The 24,640-nt window shown below is 40.1% G+C and overlaps 1 protein-coding gene across 3 annotated transcripts in view; it reads right to left on the bottom strand.

The window, feature by feature from the left end:
• Window positions 1-820: 820 nt before the first annotated feature.
• T48 (FU domain-containing protein T48) overlaps window positions 821-24,640 on the bottom strand; it is a 141,303-nt gene continuing 117,483 nt past the window's right edge. For all 3 annotated transcript variants that reach the window (XM_071678200.1, XM_071678212.1, XM_071678191.1), the window contains 6 exons: window positions 21,171-21,338; window positions 20,448-20,651; window positions 16,059-16,221; window positions 15,040-15,184; window positions 9,838-10,024; window positions 821-5,695 (listed from right to left, as the gene is read on the bottom strand). In XM_071678200.1, the coding sequence (XP_071534301.1) occupies window positions 4,890-5,695; window positions 9,838-10,024; window positions 15,040-15,184; window positions 16,059-16,221; window positions 20,448-20,651; window positions 21,171-21,267 (1,602 nt within the window). In that variant the 5' untranslated portion in view covers window positions 21,268-21,338 and the 3' untranslated portion in view covers window positions 821-4,889. The remainder of the gene's footprint in view (window positions 5,696-9,837; window positions 10,025-15,039; window positions 15,185-16,058; window positions 16,222-20,447; window positions 20,652-21,170; window positions 21,339-24,640) is intronic.

The raw sequence follows: 24,640 nt of genomic DNA on the forward strand, positions 1-24,640 counted from the left end.
TCGAGAGATTTGGCAAGCTTGATTGTGATGTTATTTTCCTTCTCATCCCTGTTTTTCGAAAGATTCAAATCATATTTCAAATCACATAATGAGTTCAACTCCAAACAGTGCAAATTGAATTATGAGAAGCAACAGGAGTAGTGTCTCTCGCAACTCCACACATTTCTATATATGGAAAACATGGCTGCTGATGTGAATCCAGAAGCAAGAGCTTTGATTGGAATTTTTTACTGGTTTTTCATATTGTTCAACAATGAAGACATAAAAGTAAAATATGGTCTGACTGTGCACTGAAGGTATAACACTAGGTTTAAGTTAGTCAGTTACTGGTTACATAGCTGGACCTGAGATAAGACCAAGAGGTAGGGATTCATTACAGAAGAATGGCTTAGGAAAGAAGAGAAGGTCGAAAAAAAGGTTGGAAGAATGGGGATAGAAAAGAGAATGGAATAAAAGTGGAGCAGGAAAAAAGGAAAAAGGAGGTAGCAAAGAGAAGGGAGTTGTCACGACAAAATTTTGCCTAAAGGCAGGGATAGCATGTAGGGATCACTGGATGAAAATACAGAATCATATCAGTGAGCTATGTGAGTTATGTGTTGTCTAATGTCGTATATGAGAAGCAGAGACTGTATGTTTCTTGACTGAAATCTAGCTGCCCACATATGTACGAGGCAGAAAGAAAAGATAGCTACCTGGATCAAAGGAATGACACTTCACAGCTATCAAAGTGCTGGCTCACTGGAAAGTGTCACCCATCCCAAAATCCAGGCAGGTAGTGTAATATACTTCCCTGGTTGGTGGCTGCTTAACAACTACTGCAGAAGAGTGAAGGAGAAAGAAGAAAAAGTCAGAAAAGGAAACCAAAAATTAAGAGAGAAAAGTAAGAAGTGAGGATAATGAAACAAGGGTTAGGAGAAAAAAGACAATAAGTAATGGGAAAGTGGAAAAAATGGGTGTGGAAAAAGAGAGTAAGTGGGATGGTAAGATAAAATAAGTGCAACAAAAGTCTCAATGAAACCTGCAATACTAATAATTCTTATGATTAAAGTATCTTTAGTGTCCCACTAATTTTATTCAAATAGACACTATCTCATATGCAGACGGTCAGGTACTCATACAAAAATACATATACAATCCCAGACAGACAGATACATGCATCCATAGATACATACATAAACACAGACATACATCAAAAGAAGATTGGAAGGACATAATCATAACTTTCAATGTTATCAATGAATATGATCATGTTGATATTAAGGACACAAGAAATTACGAAGAGACAAGAAATTTGAAAAAGTACTTATGCACTTTTAACAGAAAAAGCGAAATAAAAACTGAATGCAGAAGCACAGAAGAATTTTACAGAAAGGTCAGTTCAAGACCTGGGGCCCCAGATATGTAAACTCTCTTCCCATATCAACATGCTGGTACTTACAAACAGATGATCATGTACACAATGATGCAGTTCACCCAAATTGAATATTAAGTAAAGAGGATGGGGAATAATGAAAGAAGGCCTTAATATGAATGTTATCCAGAAGAAAATAACTTAATGGTATCTGTGTATGAGAGAGCTGAAACTGATAATACTGTAATGCAGGCACTTCACCATAATGTGAATAATTCAGGGCTCCTTTTCTCTTGAGAGTTAAAGATGAAATGACAGTTTCTTGAAGGGGAAAGAATTACTTAACCTATTGCTAGAGTTGCACTTCAGGAGAATTCTTATGTAGACAAAATGCCTGCAGTAAATAAAACTGCATTCATATACACAGAGAAGATGTTTAGCAAGCTATTCATAATGTGTATTAAACCAAATGTTGGATACACTTTTCAAGTTTGGCTCTTAAAGAAGAACAAAAACTGAGAGAGGTTAGACACTGGCAACAATGATAGCACCTGAATCAAGAAAGTTGATTTATAGTGAAAGGTAAGAGGCCATTAATTTTCCCAATGAAGATATGAGACTGGTAACAGGAGACTTGATCACAAAATTCAAAATGTTAAACAAGAAATTTGACAGAGACAATGTGATGATCTTTTAAATATCAGATTAGTGGACATATGAAATAAACTTAGAGAGGGAATCATAACAATATACAAAAGTCTAAAATGTATGACCGAAAGTTTAGAACATGGGGCCCCATGAGTGTAGAACTTGCTACCAATAGTTACTAATACTGTAACTTGAAATAAGTAAAACTTGCTACTAATACAGTACAAGTACTGTAAGTAACTTGAAATAAGTAATCACATTTATATATACAGGCACAAAACTATAATTTGATACATAATTAAGTAACAAAATCTAAAGTTTAAAAATAATATTTCACATTATATAACCACATGTCCCAACAGTACTTAACGTAATAAAAGCTCTATATATGAAGAATAATTAACAATCTGCTTTTCATACCAGGCATACTTTGCAACTTTTAATTCAACACTTCATTCAGGTAAGGGGGCAAAGATTCTGGAAGCACTGAAGAATGTGTGGAAAAAGAGGTCATTGTCTGAGAAGGCCAGAATGGTTACGTTTGAAGGAACAATAGTTCCAACAATATGATATGGATGTGAGGTGTGGGCTATAAATGAGAATACGAGGACAGGGGTTGGAAACTAAATGCTTGAGAGCAATATGTGGTGTGAGGGGTTTGATCAAATATGTAATAAAAGGGTAAGAGTGAGGTGTGGTAATAAAAAGTGTGTGGTTGAGAGAATAGAACAGGGTGTGCTGAAATGGTTGGACATATGGAGAGAATGAATGAGGAGGGGTAAACAAAGAGGATTATATGTCAGAAGAGGAAGAACAAGAAAAATGGGTAGACCAAATTGGTGGTAGAAGGATGGAGTGGAAAAGATTTTGAGTGATCCAGGCCTGAACATGCAGGAGGGTAGACAAGACAGGAGAGAGTGAACTCAAACGATGTGGTATACAGGGGTCAATGCACTGTCAATGGACTGAACCAGGGTACATGAAGTGGCAGGGGTAAACCATGGAAAGGTCTGCGGGGCCTGGTTGTGGCTAGGGAGCTGTGGTTTTGGTGCACTACATGTTACAACTAGAGGATGGATGTGAGCAAATGCTGCCTTTCTTTGTCTGTTCCTAGCACTACTTTACTAATGCATGAATTGGCAACAAAGTAAAAAAAAAAAAATATCAGGGACTGTTAATTTAGTATGATTATGAAAATCATTATTCACTAAAATTTCACATAATCTAATCTATACAGGTACTTGTTATGCAACACATGAATATTATCATTTTCATACACTTGATTGCTCAACTATATTATGTAAATTCATTTTGATTATTCCACCTTTCAAGCTCTCTATGATATTTTCAACTGAAAACAAAGTGATAGTTTGGAGAAGCAGGTCCTAGATCAGGGAAAATGTATGATAATAGGCATAAACTATGTGCAAAACAGCCAAAACATGGAGAAGCAATGAGTCACAGGGGTGGAAATGAGCTATTTGAGAGGAGTATGTGATATAACTAGATGGAATGAAGAAAGAAATGAAGGAATATATGGGAGATTTGTTACAGCAGAGAATGCAAAGGGAATGAATTGTGGAGTGGTAGATTGAGTGAAATGTGATATGAGGTGATTTGGGTATGTGGAAAGAATGCAAGACAGGAAGTTTACAAGGACAGGGCATGGTAGTACAATTATAGGGGTTGGTGTGAGGGGGGGAACCACCTCGGAAATGGGGAAATAGATTGAAAGTGTATTAGAGAGAGAGAGAGAGAGAGAGAGAGAGAGAGAGAGAGAGAGAGAGAGAGAGAGAGAGAGAGAGAGAGAGAGAGAGAAATGGCAGAAGAATGTATGGGATGGTGTATGTGAAGGAGGCATACAAGGACAGGGATAAGTGGAGACTCTTTTGCCATGACCACCAACCTGATGGGAGTTCCTGGAGGGAATGAGCATTGGAGGTATAAATAGATGGATAGATAAAATATGCCAGTTCTGACAAGGATGTGAAAAAACTAAGTCTCACCTTAAATCTAAGTTGGTCTGTTAGGTTAGGCCAGAATGGTTTTCCACAGTTGAGAGATCTGGCAACACAGAGCTGTATAGCACAACCCAATGAAAATCACAGTTACATACAATTATATGAACCAAACACTATCACACATACATACAGTAACAAGTACCTGGTATAAAGGTTAGCAAGTTTGTACTGTTAAGAAGAGCATGCTATTCGCTAATTCCCCTTGTTTTTCATTGCTTATGCATGAACAATGATGTGGTAAGTAAATAATGAGATGAAATTATATTGTCCTTAAAACACTATTAAAATACAGAGAGGGACTGAAAATACAAAACAACATCCACAAAAGCATTATGTACATAAAAATGATGATAGGAGTAGAGATGAGCAATTCATCAATATACAGTATGATGAAAAATACTCCAGGACATCTATAAATTATTCAGTTAATTTGTGAAAATATATACTCTTCAGTGTTTTGGTGGGGAACAGTTTAACCTGCCCATGGACTTGGAAAGTGTATGGTGATGTGTACTCTAAACCAGTTCTACATGTGGTGCCACTAAGGAGGGTAGTGCTGCTGAGAATTTACACAAAATGATTATAAAATGTTAAAATTTAGTCTATGTAAATACAGTTAAAGACTTGTATGCTTGTAAGTAGTATCACTAATCACACACAGGCCAGCCAGAGACATCACCACCAGCCATATTACAAATAGATAATGATATCACAATTGATCTTGAGTGCACTGTACCTCAGAAGACTTCCTGTCTCTCTTTCTTTCTTTAGTAAATTCATGTAAAAATGCTGACTCACACCATCACCAGTTACAACTTATGAGAACAGATTTTCTGATGTATCCCTTATCATTTACATAACAATGTCTCTTAAAGTTCTGTGGTTAGTTCACATCTTGGGCCAGGTATGTGTTGACTCACTTCGCCCTTACAACTTAGCATTGGGCTCACATGACCATTTGCCCATTGAGACTGACATTTAAGATTTTCTGTGCTATCAATGGTGTCATCCCTGTAGGGGTCTCCAGCAAGCATCAGGCCTACCATTACTGGCTTTCTGATAATGTTGATATAAACATCCTCACCAGAGAGAGTGGCATTGATGAGGTCACTCTCAGGCATTCCAGAATCCACACACGAGTTCTGGAGCTTTAGGTGGTTTGTTTTGGTTTCATTTTTGGATTCAAACAAATCTTGTACAACTTTTTTGTTCTTGTAGTCTTGTCGGTTTATAAAGTTTTGCTTGATGTGTTTAGCTTCATTACTGGTTTCTAATGAATGCCCCATGTTTTTCATATTCATGATTTTTTCTGTAGCAGTTGGAGAGGCTTGACGAGAACTGTTAAGCATGTTGCTGAGTTGCGTGGTGTGTTTCGCTTCCTTCGTTATATTGTTATTGTTTTCTTGAATGAATTCATTCCCTTTCAGTATTTCCTCATTAGTAACGTGGAAATTGACATGTGGGTGTTGCACTTGGTATATGATTTTGAAATTCGAACCTTTAGTACAATCCTTGACATTGCTGTTCCTCACTCTGAAAGGTTCCGTTGGAGAGGTTTCCAAGTCATCTTTGAACAGGATCTCATCACTGTTCTCATCTTCATCCTCCTCAAAAATAGTTGGTGTAAGGCTCATCAGTGAAGTAGATCTTGATCCCATTTGGCTAAGTGTGGTGTCTGAAAGGCCAAAGTCAACATCAGTATCTGACCTATGTAATGGAGTACTTAACATGAACAGAGATCATATTTACTATGTGTGTGTGTGTGTGTGTGTGTGTGTGTGTGTGTGTGTGTGTGTGTGTGTGTGTGTGTATGAAATTATCTATCAGTACAATATGGGAAAGCGAGTTCAATACTTGAGAACTTTCTCTGATATCATAAAATTTTGTAAAATTCTGTAAGGTGTCCACATTCATAAAATATCATTCAGCTCACTTCAGTTATCTACTACTCATAACAATGAAGTACTTCTTTTTATCTTTTATAACATGTTTCTTGCCTGACTTTGTTTTTTCTAACCTTGCATGTTTCGAAAGTCTGATCACTCCTGATTTCATCAAAGTGATGAAAAGTCTTATAGGTTGTCATCATCTAAGTTCTTACTCTTATCTTTTCCATTGCAGGCAGACTTAAGGTGTGTAAATACCTATTTGTACCATATCGGTAGGGAGTTTCACACTTGTAGGGCCCTCTCTCTTGAACATGCATCTTGAATTCATGTATGCTGTCTGCATCAAGCATGTCCTCAGTCATTCTAATCTGTTCATGTACAAATCTTATACTATAAAAGTAATTATACTTTTTAAACTTTTTTCTTAGTTTTGTACTAGGTCTATGTTCCATTACATCATTCAGCTGTAAAAGTTGCTGCTATTTGCACCTCCTTTCCTACTACTGCCAACCAATTCAGTTTGTATTTCATTCCTTTCCTCAAGCTGATCAGCCTTTGGGACATTTTGATGAGAACCATTACACCCTATACAATTGCTTCTAATAAACTCCCCCTTTTTTTCTCTGATTATGAACCTTATGAATTCCTTCTATTAATATGAAATTTTGTTCATATCCAAGGGCTATATTTCTGAGCTCACTAAGGTCATGTTTAACAGTGTATAACTTGATCCCTTAGATTCTGACCTTCCATCTCTAATAGTGTTAACCTCTGATCCTGTTTCTTAATAATTTCAAACAGTCTCTCTAAACAAGTGACCAATGGCATTTCCTGCTTGGTATTTTCCTCATGTTTTTTCTTGTTGAAGACCTATTCTAAACTGACTGGTCCTGGTACTTCCCCATTACTCGATTCCATTCATAAGGTTCTTAACTTGTTCCCACAATGGAAAATAACACTAATATATTTTGTTTGTATACAAGTGTGATATAACCAGGAAGCATCTGATTACTTGTTGCCTTTTGGTTGTGAATACTATACCATCTATCTTTACTCCCATTTGCATTTTTCTAAATTAATTCCTTGGCACATTTATTCACTCTCTCCATGTCAGTCAGTCACAATATTAACTGTATGGATAACCTTTAAACATACAGTACTCTGAAATTTTTGATACTGTAAGACTGGCAACATGTTGAGCATTCAATCTGATTCTGAGGATTCCAACTCCAGATTTTACCAAACTCTCCAAAACTGGCAAAATCAGACTTAGATCCAAGTGATATATCATTCAAGGACCCCTACACACTCTATTCCCTTCCCCTACTTGTACACAAAAGGCCTGCTGGAGTGTGGGTCCTCTTAAAATCTTTATATCAGCATATAGCTCATTAAGTTCTTTGCACCAGTACCATTAATTACCTATCTGTACTGTACAGGGAGGGAGTTTTGCACTCGAGAAGCCCCATCTCTTGAAAGTTCTTTACTATCAGATGACCTCAATACATGTATGCTGTCTGCGTTGACCATGTTTTGTCATTTTGTACCATTTAACCACCACTCTTATACAACAAAAGTATTTCTTTGCAACCTTTTTAATAACTTTTCTACTTAATTTCATGTTATGTCTTCTGGTTGTTCTATCCTTATATCTCTCTTGAAGAACTGTTCACTGTCCATGTTGTTATCTTTTCAAACCTCAAAGACTATTCAATCACCCCTCACTCTTCTCTCTTTCACGGTCGGAAATCTAAAGCCTGCGGCCTTTCAACTGTAACTTGACTCTTTATTCTGACACTATCTTTGATGCCTTTCTCTGGACCTTCTATATAAGCTCTTTTCACTTCTTTGCATGTGGTGTCTAAACTTGAGAAGCACATTCAGTTTTGACCTTATTTAGGACAAGAACAGCTTGCTACATATTTCCTTGTCCAAATAACTGAAGGCTGTTCTATATTTGCTAAAAACTAGTTTGTCTACCCAATTGTTCTTCTAATATGGGACTTTGAGGTCAAGACAGGGGCGATGTTGCATCCCAAGTTCTTCTTACACACAAAATACTGAAGCTGATTACCAGCTAAATAATACTCATACTAAGGCTGTCTTTTGCTTTGTTCCATCCTCATTACTTTATTTTTCATTAGGTTGAATTTCTCCAACTGTGTTTCAGACTAATTTTGGAATCTGTTTAGGTGGTATGATAGAGAATTTTTTAGACATAGGGGCCCCATGAGTGTAGAACTCCCCCCCCATACAGTACAAATAGGTAATAGCAAATGGATAATTAAACACACACACACACACACACACCAGCCTATGCCAGGTCACTATTTTAAAGGCAAAGATGGGTACGTTTGATGGTATGGTAGTCCTGTCAGAGATATGTGGATGTATAGTGTTGGCCTTAAGCAAAAATGTAGAGGACTGGGTGAATGTGCTGGAAATGAAATGTTTGGGGGACAAAGTATGGTATAAGGAGGATAGATCGAACAAGAAATGATAGGGTTAGAGAGATGTGAGGTTAGTAAGAAAAGTATGTATGAGAGAGCTGAAGAGGGTGTGCTTTGGATGAATGGAGAGGAAGAGTGTGAGTGAGGAAGGATGATATCAGAAGTGAAGGGAACAAGGAAAAAGGGGAAACCAAGGAAGAGGTGGAAGGATGGAATGAAAGATGCTTTGATGGTTCAGGGCCTGAACGTGCAGAAGGGTGTAAAATGTGCAAGGGACAAAGCAAACTGGAGAGATTGGATGACCTGCAGTCAATGGGCTGATCCAAGGTATGTGAAGTAGTAAGGGGAAACCTCGGAAAGGGCTGTGGGACCTAGCTAATGTGGGAAATGGCGAATATGTATGTATGAAAAAATAATCAAACACAGATTAGTGTGGTGTAAGTTAGAAGGCAAACAGACAATTTAGAGAGAATGACTTGCAAATTGTCTCTGTGATTTTAAACATATCTATAGTACTGCTTTCAATCACTGTAAGTGGTAAATCATTCCATATGTTAACAATCCTTTTGAAGAAAAAGAATTTCATTTCATTTGAAGTAAAATGTTTGTCCACGAGTTTTTATCCATTACTATGGGTAAAATCAGACTAATCAAGTCTTTTGTAACTTGACTGAATAAGATTATCAAATCTTTGATAACTTTGAATATTTGTATTTGATCACCTCTTAATGATGCACTCTTGGAATGTTATGCTGATAAACAAAATGTATTTCTTGCCCTAGTCTGAGTACAATATGTAATACTCTCTAATCTTTCAGTAAAACAAATTGCAACAAATATTACATTACTCAACCTTAACTTTATCTTGCAAAAATAAATCAGACTACCATATGAGTCCAGCCTAATTACCAAGGACTATATTAGTCAAAAGACTTGCACACTGTAAATATGTGTAAGTTTCCAAAATCCTAGCAAGACTGCACATATTACTAGTATACATTCTGAATGTCATTTAAAGGTTTAAATGACAGAAGTTTAAGGCAAATCAAGGTAAAAGGTGTTATTCTGAGTGTTCGTTTCAAATGTCATTTAACAGGATTATTAGTATCTAGTAAAAAGTCCTACAGTAACACATTTTGCTCTTGTTTAAACCATGGTGTTCTTTATTACTTCAGTGCACATTGTTGGGAATATAAAGAGTGTTCTTAATGGACATCCATACTAAAACTATGTGGCAATGATGATGAAGTTCTCTCATGACATCAGATGAGGCTGAGGGAGTTGTGGGTGTGATGCCTTCTGTTTTACCATCTAGTTTCCATCACAAGTCAAGATAATGACAGCAGATAACTCTGTCAAGGACCATCAGGTCTCCTATTATCAGTCCTTCTTATAATATGAAAAACTTCTCGTGATACCTGTAAATGTCTTTGCAGTCATCTAGAATACTTACAGTCTTGGAAATGGGATGTTCTTACCTCTGTATGCCATGAGGAGTCCTTCCTGGTGCTGAGGGGTAATCCTGAGGACATCCTGTGCTGGTCTGCAGGAGCTTGGGGCACCCTGGGTAACGAGGCGACATCGCTCGGCTTGTGCTTGACGCCGTGTCTGGTAAAGAGTGCCACCAGCTACCACAGGTTCCAGTGAAGGTATGTCCCCACTCTCCTGCAATAGCATATACACTCAGTACATATTTCTGTTTTTACCATAGAAATGTAATGTATTTATTATCATGATGTCTATACTCTACTGTGGATCTATATCTCTGATGCTTGTTCCCTTTGGGAACTCCCTCGAGGGGGTAGCTACAGCAAAAATCTCCAAAATTGGTGAACTCCAGTACTGCTTCTTAGTCTTTCATACCTCACCCTTAAAGGGCCACTGGCAGAGGGCAACTCTAGCACAATGTTTTCAGAGGCTCATACTTAATGTTCCCAACAACAACTATTACCTGATGTTGCTGCCTAATGCCCAAAGCTAAATATTCCTAAATATTCATGTTTCTATCTAACGCCCCTGTCTAATGGTCCTACCTAATGCATCTATCTATTGCTCCCAAAATTTTGCCAAAAGGCAGGGCAAGTGCATAGCACTCACCGCAGAAACATCTAGAGTTACGAAGAATGAGTTGTATGAGTTAAGTGTTTATCAGGTGTTATGCGTGACAAGGAGATACTGTATGTGGTGGACAGAGTGCCAGCAGCTCATATGTGCAGGAGGCATAAAGAAAAGACAGATATCTGGATTAAAGGAGTGCAACTTGATGACCAGTGTAGTGCTGGCTCACCTTGTAGCCATCACTGACCCTCCTGATACCCAGGTGGGTAGTACTGGTAATATACCTCCCTGGTTGGTGGATGCTGACCAACTACTTCTACTGTCTCTAAATATGAACTGACCTATTAAATGAAAGGAAAACAGTGACTGTCTAAAGGTTTTGCTGGGGTGGGATATGGATAGCCAGGGGCAGGATGGAGTGAGTAGGGCCTCAAAAGTATTCAAGGAAGAGTATCCTACAATAGTTATGAAGTATCTTTTAGAGGAAATCCTCACTAGCTACTTAGAATCCAGGGGAAGATACCTTACAATGGGAATTAAATATATAACCAAATATGTTCTAAACTAGCCTACAATAGCTTTTGAGGATCTGGAGAAGTGTCTTATAACTGGCACTGATGATACGAAGGAGATCCAGCTTTCGATACTCCTGGAGAATACTTAGAGTAGTCTTTGTGGGTCCTCTACCCCTACAACCCAGGTTTAGTCCAAGCTGCAGACTAAACAATGGCCTGCAAGCCCATACAACCACCATAGTCTGGCTGATCTGGTACACTTAAATATCTCCAAGGTGCATCCCATGGTGTTTCTGATGGTTGCAGGCAATGAAATGAATATTCATGGGCTCTGGATGATCAAGGTATTTTCAGACCTTTTGATTTGAGATAACATTTTACAGTCTTCTATTCCTGTTGTGGCAACAGGGAATTATTTTATGGTGTATGTATGGAACCATACCTTCCAGGATTTTTCAGGTTCGAATAATGGTATACCTCTCCTCAATGATTTCAGTTGTTCCAACTAGTGCAGTTCCTTTATCATGCCATGAAGGATCTTTGAACATAAAACTGCAATTCTGCCAGCCTTTTAAGGTGGTGTATACAGCAGTATTCTGTTCCCGAGTCCTGATGTCTTGAAGAGAATCATCATTGGTTTTTCCTCTCATCTTGAAGGTTTGAAAGAACCATCCAACCATATTTTCAAAAGAGGCAATTGTTATCTTGTTCTGTTTGCTGAAGAAAAGGTAATCAGACATTATTTATAGGAGGTCTTTAACAATGTCCAGTCATGATAGGATGGTGTCTATGTCCATTTGGTTCTCTGTGCTGCTCTTAGTTTCTTCACTCTCCCCATATTGAGGAGTTGGAACTTATAATCACTGAAAAGTGTGTTGATTCAGTGGCCCAGGGGAGGACTTTGCTTATGTTAGTTTGTAGTTTCTTATAGTCTTCTAATAACAAACTTCTCATACAAAATTCAGCAATTAACTGCAAAGGATGATGTGAAACTATTCTTTGTATTTATGATTCAATTTTAGACTCACAAATGAGGAACACAAGAGGTAATGAAAGTCCATCTATCTATCTATATCTCTGATGCCTGTTTCCTCCAACAACTCCCTCAAAGGGGAGGCCAAAGCAATAAAGTCTCCATATCTAGTGAACTCCAGTGCTGCTTCTTAACCTTTAGTGCCTCACCCTTAATAGGCCACTGGCAGAGGGAAACTGTAATACAGTGTTTGCAGATGATCCTACCTAATGTTCCTACTGACAACTACTACATGATGCTCCTGCCTAATGTTTCTGCCTACTACTACTACTACCTAATGCTCTAGTCTAAAGGTTCCTAACTACTACTACTACCTAATGCCTCTCCCTAAAGGTTCCTTCCTTCTACTTCTATCTATTGCTCCTACCATTTTGCCAAAAGGCAGGGGCTAGCACATAGCGCTCACTGCAGGAGAATCTAGTTACAAAGAATTGAGCTGTGCAAGTTAAGTGTTGCCAGGTGTTATGCGTGACAATGAGACTGTATGTTTGTGGACAGAATGCCAGTAGTCCATGTGGCAGAAAGAAAGACAGCTTCCTGGGTTTGAGGAGTGCTACTTGACAACAACTGAAGTGCTGGCTCACTTACTGGTAACTGTTTCTATTTTTTCTAGAAGTGAAAAGAGTAACTGGTCCCTAGTTCTGTATTCTCTGGAAATTAGGTACTGGTTCCTGGACTTTGCTTCCTTATTTTCCAAAAATGAGAAAATAATTATTTGTTCTGTATTCTTGCAAATTAAGAAGTTATTTACTGCTTATTGGTTCTGAAATATTAGTTTCACAAGTTAACACCTTCTTACGCGCAATAATATTTCAAATCAGTAACTGGCCAATAACATTTCCCTTGGTGTACTGTGGAGAACATCTAACTCACAGTCAACCCAGCTGTTCATCCAACCTTAGGGGTTGGTCAATAAAATTGGTACCTGGCTTAGGCTAGGGTATATATATATATATATATATATATATATATATATATATATATATATATATATATATGACAGCTAAAGACTGAATGCGAATAAATGTAGCCTTTTTTGTCTGTTTTCCTGGTGTTACCTCGCTGATGCAAGGGGTGGCGATGCTGTTTCCTGTGGGGCAGGGTAGCCCCAGGAATGGATGAAGGCAAGAAAGTATGAATATATACTTGTGTATATATGTATATGTCTGTATGTGGATGTTGATATGCATTTGTATGTAAATGTACATGTATGGGTGTATATGTGTGTCTATGAGTGGATGGGTCTTTCTTATTTGTTACCATCTAATGTGTGGATTTCCACGGAAGTCAAGGCTGGTTTCGAAATTTCTTATTTTTCTTCTTTCTTTCATGCTTGTTTGATGTTTCCTGTGTGAATGAGGTAACTCCAGGAACAGCCAAAGTAAAGGCCTCATTTGCTTGCATCCATTCTTTAGCTGTCACATGTAATGTACCGAAACCTTAACCACCTTTCCACAACCAAGCCTCATAGACCTTACCGTGATTTCCCCCAGGTGCTTTGCATGCCCTAGTTCAGTAAACCGATAGCAATTCATCCCATGTGTTCAAAATTGCTCTAGTTCACTCTCTCCCATGCATGCCTTTCAGCTTCTGGCATATTCAGACCCCTTAGCACTCAAAATCTTATTCACTTCATCCTTCCAACTCTAATTTAGTTTCATCCTTTTCCTTGTACTCTATCTCTGACAAACGTATCCACTTTGTCAACCCCTCCTTCACATAGCTAAACCATATCAGGTCAGCCTCTTCGACTCTCTCAACCATACAAATTTTTATTACCACGCCTCCCTACAACCCTATCATTTCTTACTTGAGCAACCCTCCTTACACCACATCTTATGATAAACATTCCATTTCTAACACATTTACTTTCTTCCATACATTCTTAGCTACTGCCCATGTCTCATATCATACAATATTCCTTTGACTACTATACCTTTAAACATACCAACTTTTGCCCTCTCAGATACTGACCTCTCTTTCCACATATTCCTCAATGCTCCCACAACCTTTGCTCCCTCACCTATGATTTGCCTCTGCTTCCATGGCTCCATTTGCTGCCATGTCGACTCCCAGGAATGTAGAATACCCTACTTCCTTCAATGTTCTTCATTCAAATTCACAGCCAATTAACCTGTCTCTCTGCTTTGCTAAACCTACAACTGACCTTGCTTTTATTCACATTTACTCTCAACTTTCTCCTTTTGCACACACTCCCAAACTCAGACATTATCTCCCATAGTTTCCCTCTAGAGACTGCCACCAGTGCCAAGTCATTGGTTAACAATAACTGACGTACTTCCTAGGCCTCCTTACCCACTGCAGACTGCATACTTGCCCCTCCCTCCAAGACCCTTGCATTCACCTTCTTCACCACCCTATCCATAAACAAATTAAACAGTCATTTTCCATAGCTAGGCCAATATTTGTGGTGCATTCTAGAACACTTTCCATCACATTTCTCAAACTGTACGCATTTGTGGTGGCAGTGATAAGAATGTTTTCCATTCAACATAGAGTGAGGGTAATGTCTTTGTAAAAATTCATCTGTAAGGTATGGCAGACTTCCCAACAGTTTTTATATGATTAAAGGAATGAATTATCTGTATGACATACCTAAAAAATTAAGACTTCTTGCAGTCCACTTTTGTCTGCCCTCATTATACTAAAGCTTAAACTTGCACTTGAAAAGTAAAGTGTTTCTGGCAGATCAAGCGAGTGATGCTTTGATGTTATCTGTTTAGGGTGGACTCACATTTAAAATAGTTACCAGCCATATTTCTTGTCAGTTTGCTGCCTCTACTACTCTCTCTCATGTTATTTCTCTTATCAATTTCTATTTCTGTTACTTTATCCTTATTCAGGAGAGGACATACTACAGGAGCTACCGAGGTTCCAGGAAAAGATATCCTACACTAAAAACTGAAGATCCAAAGGAGTGTGTCCAACATTAACAAATGAATTTTGGGGGAGGATCCTACTGCAGCATGTGAGGATCCAGGGGATGTTATATTAAGCAACAAAATATTGTAAAGAGTTTATCTTGTTTAAAGTACCTTAATCAGGGATCTCACCTTAGCAGCCTTCTGTCTCTTGTATCTGGCTAAGACTCGGGCAGCCCAGGACAGGAGCCGTCGCCAGTCACCAGGCACTGTCAAGATATGCTCGTCCTTGCGATTTAGCAATGTTAACACTCGTGACAGGTCACGGACCACAGCCCTGAAGAAGGGGAGAACTTACCAAGTATAGTTTTATGGGGGCAGAGATGACAAAAGGTCATGTATAAGAGTAATCAAATGAATCTGTATGCAATAATCAACAGGATTTTAGAGGAAGGATATGAGGTTAGGAACCAAGGCCCTGGGGTAGGTCATAAGTGACCCTGAAAGCAGAAAGATCAGGTTTCATGATAAGTACCTCTGTAAAATGGATGATGAAAGGCCACATCCATAACTCAATGAAGGAAGAAAAATAATTAATTTGGGTCTTAATTCATGATCTAAAGTAAGGCCCCTGATCTTTGCTACTAGGACTTAGCTAATGGCAAAACAGCATAGTGGCTTGGGTTAGGAAAATTCACTTACATAAGTAAAATCATTGTCTTATACTAAGGATCCTCAGCAAGTTAGTCATGAACCCTAATCCTAGCTTTGGATAATGGTCATAAACCACATTCCATGTTAGGTCAAAGACCATAACACATGGCCCCTGGGGAGGATGAGTCATTGTCATGCCTGTAGAGGATGGGTCAAAGGTCATATATCCATGGAGGATAGGTTAAAGGTCATGTCTGTGGAGGATGGGTCAATGGTCATGTCTGTGGAGGATGGGTCAAAGGTCATATCTGTGGGAGATGGGTCAGGGGTTATAGCAATGGAGGATGAGTTAGGGGTCATATCTGTGAAGGATGGATCAGAAGTCATATCCATGGAGGATAGATCAGGGGTTATGTCTGTGGAGGATAGGTTGAGGGTTAAATCATGGACATTACTGGGCACGTCTATCTACAGGTCATGATGTTGATTCCCAAAATAAATGAACAAGTTTATTCCAGACAGCAGTTGATGGAAGTCAGGTCCACACACACACACACCTGTAAGCCTTGGCCTTGGTGTCGGTGGGGGAGTCAGGTCCACCTAATGTCCTGAAGCGGTTGCGTGTGTGGCTTAGCATCTCCAGGAAGTTGGTTGCCTCTCCCCTCAGGGAGGTCAGCTCTTGCAGGAACTCAGCTCGCTCCTCATCTGCCACTGGCACTTCTGTTGGGATGGGATAGGTAAGTGCAGCTGGAGGGGTACCTGGGGCTGGAGGGGCACCAGAGGTTGGAGGGATGCCTGGGGTTGGAGGGGAACCTGGGGATAAAGGGGTATCTGAGGTTGGAGGGTTGCCTGGGGCTGGAGGGATGCCTGAGGTTGAGGGGTTCCTGGGGCTGGAGGAATGTTGCCTGAGCTGGAGAGGTGCCAGGGGTGGTAGGGGTGCTTTGGGCTGAAGGGATGCTGGAGCTGAAGAGATACATAGGGTTGTAGGGGTGCTTAAGGCTGGAGAACTGCCTTGGGCTAGAGGGATGGCTGGGGCTTGAGGAGTACCTGAGGGAAATGGGGTGCCTTGAGCTAGGGGAATGCAGAAGGGTTGCCTGAGAATGGAAAGGTGCCTAGCTGTGGGGAAGGATGCCAACTATGCAAACAATATGAAATGCAGGAGAAGGGTGGAAAGGATGAGTAAATAATAACTGGGAAGATTGTGTAATAACCTAATACCTGTTGGTTTTGTATGGTTAGGAAGTTTTCCATTTAAGGAGCCCCATCTCTGGAACATTTGATTTACCATACTGTCTTTTAGACAGTATGCAGTTTCCATTTACCATGTCCTTTCAGTTTATTCCATTCTCCCAGGGAAGGATAGATGAATGCAACGGATGGAGAGAAGCATATGTGGAGGCATCAGGTTAAAGACAAGGTGTGTAGAAGAAATGGGTAAAGGGAGGGGTTTGCATATATATATATATATATATATATATATATATATATATATATATATTTTGGCTTTGACGCTGTCTCCCGCGTTTGCGAGGTAGCGCAAGGAAACAGACGAAAGAAATGGCCCAACCCACCCCCATACACATGTATATACATACACGTCCACACACGCAAATATACATACCTACACAGCTTTCCATGGTTTACCCCAGACGCTTCACATGCCCTGATTCAATCCACTGACAGCACGTCAACCCCGGTATACCACATCGATCCAATTCACTCTATTCCTTGCCCTCCTTTCACCCTCCTGCATGTTCAGGCCCCGATCACACAAAATCTTTTTCACTCCATCTTTCCACCTCCAATTTGATCTCCCACTTCTCCTCGTTCCCTCCACCTCCGACACATATATCCTCTTGGTCAATCTTTCCTCACTCATTCTCTCCATATGCCCAAACCATTTCAAAACACCCTCTTCTGCTCTCTCAACCACGCTCTTTTTATTTCCACAAATCTCTCTTACCCTTACGTTACTTACTCGATCAAACCACCTCACACCACACATTGTCCTCAAACATCTCATTTCCAGCACATCCATCCTCCTGCGCACAACTCTATCCATAGCCCACGCCTCGCGACCATACAACATTGTTGGAACCACTATTCCTTCAAACATACCCATTTTTGCTTTCCGAGATAATGTTCTCGACTTCCACACATTCTTCAAGGCTCCCAGAATTTTCGTCCCCTCCCCTACGATCCACTTCCGCTTCCATGGTTCCATCCGCTGCCAGATCCACTCCCAGATATCTAAAACACTTTACTTCCTCCAGTTTTTCTCCATTCAAACTTACCTCCCAATTGACTTGACCCTCAACCCTACTGTACCTAATAACCTTGCTCTTATTCACATTTACTCTTAACTTTCTTCTTTCACACACTTTACCAAACTCAGTCACCAGCTTTTGCAGTTTCTCACATGAATCAGCCACCAGCGCTGTATCATCAGCGAACAACTGACTCACTTCCCAAGCTCTCTCATCCCCAACAGACTTCATACTTGCCCCTCTTTCCAAAACTCTTGCATTCACCTCCCTAACAGCCCCATCCATAAACAAATTAAACAACCATGGAGACATCACACACCCCTGCCGCAAACCTACATTCACTGAGAACCAATCACTTTCCTCTCTTCCTACACGTACACATGCCTTACATCCTCGATAAAAACTTTTCGCTGCTTCTAACAACTTGCCTTCCACACCATATATTCTTAATACCTTCCACAGAGCATCTCTATCAACTCTATCATATGCCTTCTCCAGATCCATAAATGCTACATACAAATCCATTTGCTTTTCTAAGTATTTCTCACATATATTCTTCAAACCAAACACCTGATCCACACATCCTCTACCATTTCTGAAACCACACTGCTCTTCCCCAATCTGATGCTCTGTACATGCCTTCACCCTCTCAGTCAATACCCTCCCATATAATTTACCAGGAATATGCAACAAACTTATACCTCTGTAATTTGAGCACTCACTCTTATCCCCTTTGCCTTTGTACAATGGCATATATATGAGACAAATTACAAGACATGAAGATGCACAACAAGGTTATCTGGTAAACTGCCTTGTCTGTGTACAGCTCATTTGCCAGCGAGAGAAAGAAGAGAAGAATCTCTGTTTAATATGTGGGAAGCATAATGCTACAGAAATATTATACGTAAGTGTGAATAGGAAGAAAAATGTGAACAAGAAAAAAGTTCCAACTGCTAAAGATAACAGATGCACTAAGGTGGGATTCTGAAAAAATTAAAAAGAGCTTACTGACTCTTAAGCAGGATTATTTACTCATTCCATATAAATGAATTATTTCTTTAGCCTTGATTTATAGGCAGCTTTTTCCTTTGCGTTATCACTTCACCTGAAGAAAAAAGTCCATGTTAGTATTACATTTTGAGAATAGTCCTAGGTCTTAGAGTCTAACCTCAAGAGACTTGTTACTGTGTAAAGGGGTTAATTTGGTTGATATTGTTTGACTTTATTGTGTTTCTTCATCTTTTAAGGCTTGGTGACCAGAGTTGAACAGTGAGGACCAATGAGGTCTACCCAGGGCATCATAAAGGATGAGTTTTGTACCCTTTGTCTTTTAGTTCACATTATTAGTTTTCAATTTTTTCTCTGTTGGCCTTTTTGTGAGCAGCTAAGCATTGTTTTCCAAATATTTGGTTATTACTGATAATCATTTCAAGATCTTTTTCTCCTTTAAACTTTAGATGATGGTTTTCCCACCATCGTATTCATTGATTTGTATATTTAGCAACAAGTGCATTACTTTGCATATTTCCATTTGCCAGGTCTCTGACCACTTTATCAATTTCTCTAAATTCCTCTGAATCTTCAGGCAGTCTTTCTTCAAACGGGACATAGTTCTTAATTCCTTGTCATTAGCAAATTTTGAAACTACTGGAGAGTCTTGTCTCCGTGTGGTTACTTTAGATGATTTTTTTTTTTTTACTTCCGAAAGCTGGCTGCTTGTGTGCCCATGCCCCTAACTAGACCGCATAATACTCGGCAAACTGCTGCGTCACATGATTACTATGTGACCTTCAGCACTCAAGCATAGGCCATTTTGATACCTGCTTCTTTCCCTACACGTCGAAGCTTTGGAACTCTCTACTTTCTCATGCTTTTCCCAATAACTATGACCTAGCATATTTCAAGTCTTTTTTTCTTTTTTACTTCCAGAATTCGCAAATACTTTCCCTTGTCTTTTCTTTTTCCGTTTCATAATTCTCTCTATATTTCAATTAAGGCCCAGCCTTGATGTGAACTTTTTTGTCTGTGACTGGAGCTTTCAACAACAAAAAATTAACGCCATTTCCCGCGTAAACAAGGTAGCGTTAAGAACAGATGACTCCGCCTGAGAGGGAAAATTCCTCACTTGGCCGCCTTCTATTCCTTTTGGAAAGTAATACAGGAAGGGTGGATTTCCAGCCTCTCGCTCCCGCCCATCTCAGTCGCCTTTACGACACGCAGGGATTATGTAGGCAGTATTCTTTCTCCTATCCCTAAGCACACACACACACACACACATATATATATATATATATATATATATATATATATATATATATATATATATATATATATATATATATATATATATATTTCTTTTCTTTCATACTATTCGCCATTTCCCGCATCAGCGAGGTAGCATTAAGAACAGAGGACTGGGTCTCTGGGGAAACATCCTCACCCGGACCCCTTCTCTGTTCCTTCTTTTGGAAAATAAAAAAGAAAGAGAGAGGAGAGGATTTCCAGCACCCCCGCTCCCTTCCCTTTTAGTTGCCTTCTACGACACGTAGGGAATACGTGGGAAGTATTCTTTCTCCCCTATCCCCAAGGATAATATATATATATATATATATATATATATATATATATATATATATATATATATATATATATATATAGTATGTGTGTGTGTAGTCTCACCAGTAGTGTTGGGTCTCTTGTCTGGCCAGAGTCTGGGTAGTGGGTGGCGGTGGTCCGGGGGGAGGTGGTCGGGGGCGGGTTTGGTTCGCCGGCGCATGTAGAGCAGCGCACCGATCACCACGCCCACACACACTGCCCCACCCACGGCTGCTCCCGCGATGATACTCACGTCCCGACCAGAAACCAGCGCCAGCATACTCCGCTCTGGGGGAAGGTAGAGTGATTAGGGAGGGTGGTAGGTGCTGGTGAGTAGGGATGACAGATTTTTTAAGTTGCTGCACTCCGAGAGCAAGAGTGGCTTTTGTCGAACCCTATGAAAATAACTCGAAAATATAAATACTAATGATCTGTCATTCTAACTCTTCTTTCTTGGTGATGAATTAGATATCAGGTGATTCTTTGAACACATTTCCCACGATATTTTGAACAATATATACACAAGGTCATTGTCTTTACTAATTTTCATATAACAATTAGCAATAATGATAAGATAGACCTTGAGAATTACGATTTTGTCATGTAAAGTGACCTCCGGCCTGCGACATCTACAGGTTCGCTGTTACTTTTACTTTTCCCCACCTACACCTCCCTCCACAGCCCATCTACATACACCTACCCCCACAACTAACCCACTTACACCTACCATACACTCCCTACCTCCACCTATACGAGGCTACACGTAGGTAGAGACGAGGCTCCAGGAAGGGGTGTGGCTAGACTCACCCGTACAGACGCGTCCCATGAGTGGAGGGCGTGGTGGCCAGGTGGTGGTGTGGCCAGGAGGGCAGGCAGAGCGACACACCCGGGTGGCCGCCATCATGACATACAAACACTTGACACATTCGGCAGTCTCCAGGTCACACCGTAAGCAATCCGGCTGATTACACGTAGCTGTGGGCAACACAGTGTGTTAGATACCATCTGTGAGAAGGACTGGGAAGCTGTGGGGAGAGATTACGATCTGTGGAATGAGCTATAAAGAGGACTGAGTAACTGTGGGGAGGGATGGCAAACTATAGCAACAGTTAGGGAGTTGTAAGAAGGGCTGGTGATCAGTAGAGAGGGCTGGGAAGCATCTGGAAGGGCTGGAAACATCTGAAAGGGATGGGAAGCTGTGACAAGGGCTGGGGACAACAAAACAGTGTGTAACTTATATTACAGATAATCAATGATAATCATTTACATTCTTTCATGGAAGTGGAAAATACTAAAGTAGCTATTTCCAAGATAAACTCTACAACACAAAGATTACAGAGTAAGAACATGATCAATATCATCTCATGTTATTCTATCGCTAAATAAAACCTTTACATTGACTTTTCTTAAGTTCGTCATAAAATCAGGATGACGTCGGACCATAAAGAATTGCTTGGCGGAGTATAAAAGAAAACGATAGTAAGCGCTGATTTTATAGGAGGAACACTGGTAGAATGCTAATATAATGGCCGGCCGGACGGGCCTACTCCTTGATAGGGTTGTTATGTCAGTGGCGTAGCTAAACATACATAAGCATAGATTATTGTGTGATCATCATAATTGCGGTGATTCTTTCATAGAGCATGTTCAAAAAAATGATTCCAGTGATGACACACACACACACACACATCCATCCATTTAAGGAGCTCAGTACACTACAGTTACACATAGGGCACCCTATGTCGGTAATGACACTCAGAGCACTTAACACCCGACCCAGCCAATAATGTAACTCCCGGCGAACGGCCTGTTATCGATCACAGCACCGTGCCAGGGTTAGTCTTGGCGAAAATTTGTACATAAATGTGTTGCGTGGATCACTTACGTCGTCCTCACAACAACACAATTATCAAGAGTGAAATAAGAATGGTTGAAAATATTTCTTGGAAAAAAAATCCATCAAAGGTGGAATGTGCCTCAAGTTATGTGTCAGGTTCAGGTTATAATATTTTTTTTCCTTTACAGATGGTTTGAAAATCAGACTCAGTTTTGGGTGTGCTGCCACCCCATTCTTAAATTGATGGGAATCAACTGATTAAATTGTCAAAAGTGTCAGAGTTAAAATTCTGAAGTTATGATGAAAGGCGAGTGTACGTGTCCCTCCCCAAGGTACAGCTAGTCTCTCTCACTGGACACGTATCTCGTATGGAATAAAAACATCAACAAAAACTGTGATTTATCTCTGAGAAACAAAGATCAGTTTAATCTTTACATAAAGAAACCTTCAGACCCGACTCACACGACATGACATCCAGACCGGCAGAAAAACTCGTACTCTATTCACTGTAAACCTCCACCATCCCCAGGTAAGTCTGTGAACCAATGACAAGTCATCGTCGACTCCCTACAGAGGCGAAACATAGATAGACGTACAATGTGAATAAGACGTCAGAGATCTGATTTGTAAACTGGAATTCAAACTGGACAAGACAGTACAATAAAGTCAAATAATGAGTATGATTGTAAGAACTTTCATAACAAATACTGATTGTGGCCATTTTTTAATGTATGTGTACGAAGCGAGACTGAATACTGCTGTGTCATATGATCACCAATCAAACCAAGGGAAATAAACAAGTCAGAGAGAATAAAAAAAGACAATAAAGATCGAGGGACTGGAAAGCAGAGGATAAAGATATCGTAATCTACGCTTGGCTACAAATTTATGGCGTCAAGAATAATATCCTGGATCTGACAGCATCTCAACAAGAAACAAACAAAATTTGCTTCTTTGATTATACCATATAACAAAATTATATCAAACAAAATTATACAACAGTCCGGCAAAATAAGCTGCAAAGATTATTCAGTGTAACACCAGGAGAATTGAGAAACTGGGAACAACTACAGAATCACTTAAAAGAAAACTTGACATATGGTTGAAGTCAGTCCCAGGTGAACCCAGGACTGACGTATGAGGAATGTGCGTCGTGGCAGAGAGAAGCAGTGTTATCCGTCGAGCAAGGCGAAACGTGAGCCTAACTTTTTGGCAAATCTCGTCGCAGGAGCCCTTCCTCCGAACATCCAGAAGACTCAGAACCTTTGCAAAATCTTAAACCTATTTTGACAAAAATTCAGAAATATCTCAAGATTGATGATAGAATCAAAGCCCACATAGAAGCCAGTGAATTAACCCAGAGATGATCATTATATTTCTAAAAAAATATATACTTAAACATTTCATGACATCAATTTGTCTCACAGTATAACCAGAGCCTGAACATGACGCTACGTATATATAGTTACCCCCATTGTGTAAAAATCTTTCAATAAGGTACAAATATAGTATCCTGATGAATGAAGCTGCTTCAGTTGTGCAATCCAGTGTTCGCAGCTGGTTTAGTCATGTGGTCGAGTGTTCCTGCTGCTTCAGTCGTTTGGTCGAGTGTTTCCTGCTGTTTCAGTCGTAAGGTCGAGTGCCTCCAGCTACTTTATCCGTATGGTGGAGTGCTTTCCGCTGCTTTAGTCGCATGGTCGAGTGCTTCCTGCTGCTTTGGTCTGTGTTTGAGTATTTCCTCTGGTCGAGCGTTTCCTGCTGCTTCAACCGTGTGGTCGAATACTTCCTGCTGCCACAGCTATGTGGTCGAATGCCACCCGGCCAAGTCAGTGACTGTAAGAGCGAAAAAAAAGGTAAGAGGTCTATTCTCGGGTCATCAGCATCGTACTTTCGCTACGGATGACCTTGTTGAGGCGCTATACAGGGCACGAGGATCCTGTCAGCCGCTCACCTGCTACAAGCCAGACCACGTCGTGCCAATTACCAAGTGGCAAGATGCACATCTTGAGGGCGGCTTCAAGTTTACGAAGGCGTAGATCCTGCGGGGTAACCTTGGTATATGATAATAAGGGAAGTGAGGGTGTAGCCACCCGAGACGGCGGGAAGGAACAACCCTCCTGAGTCCTGGTTATACTCCAGGATCTACCATAACACTAACACTCAAGGTTCCTGGTTATACTCCAGGATCTACCATAACACTAACACTCAAGGTTCCTGGTTATACTCCAGGATCTACCATAACACTAACACTCAAGGTTCCTGGTTATACTCCAGGATCTACCATAGCACTAACACTGAGGCGTCTCCCTACAATAATCCAGGATCTACCATAACACAAGCAGTGTGCCACACTGACAATCCATGACTGCTGTCTTTACTGAAGCAGAGACACACGACAGCTGGTGACAGCAGTCCCAGCGGGTCCAGCTGCACACTCATA

Source organism: Panulirus ornatus, chromosome 2 (genome assembly GCF_036320965.1).
Source record: "Panulirus ornatus isolate Po-2019 chromosome 2, ASM3632096v1, whole genome shotgun sequence".
NCBI classification, from domain to species: Eukaryota; Metazoa; Arthropoda; class Malacostraca; order Decapoda; family Palinuridae; genus Panulirus; species Panulirus ornatus.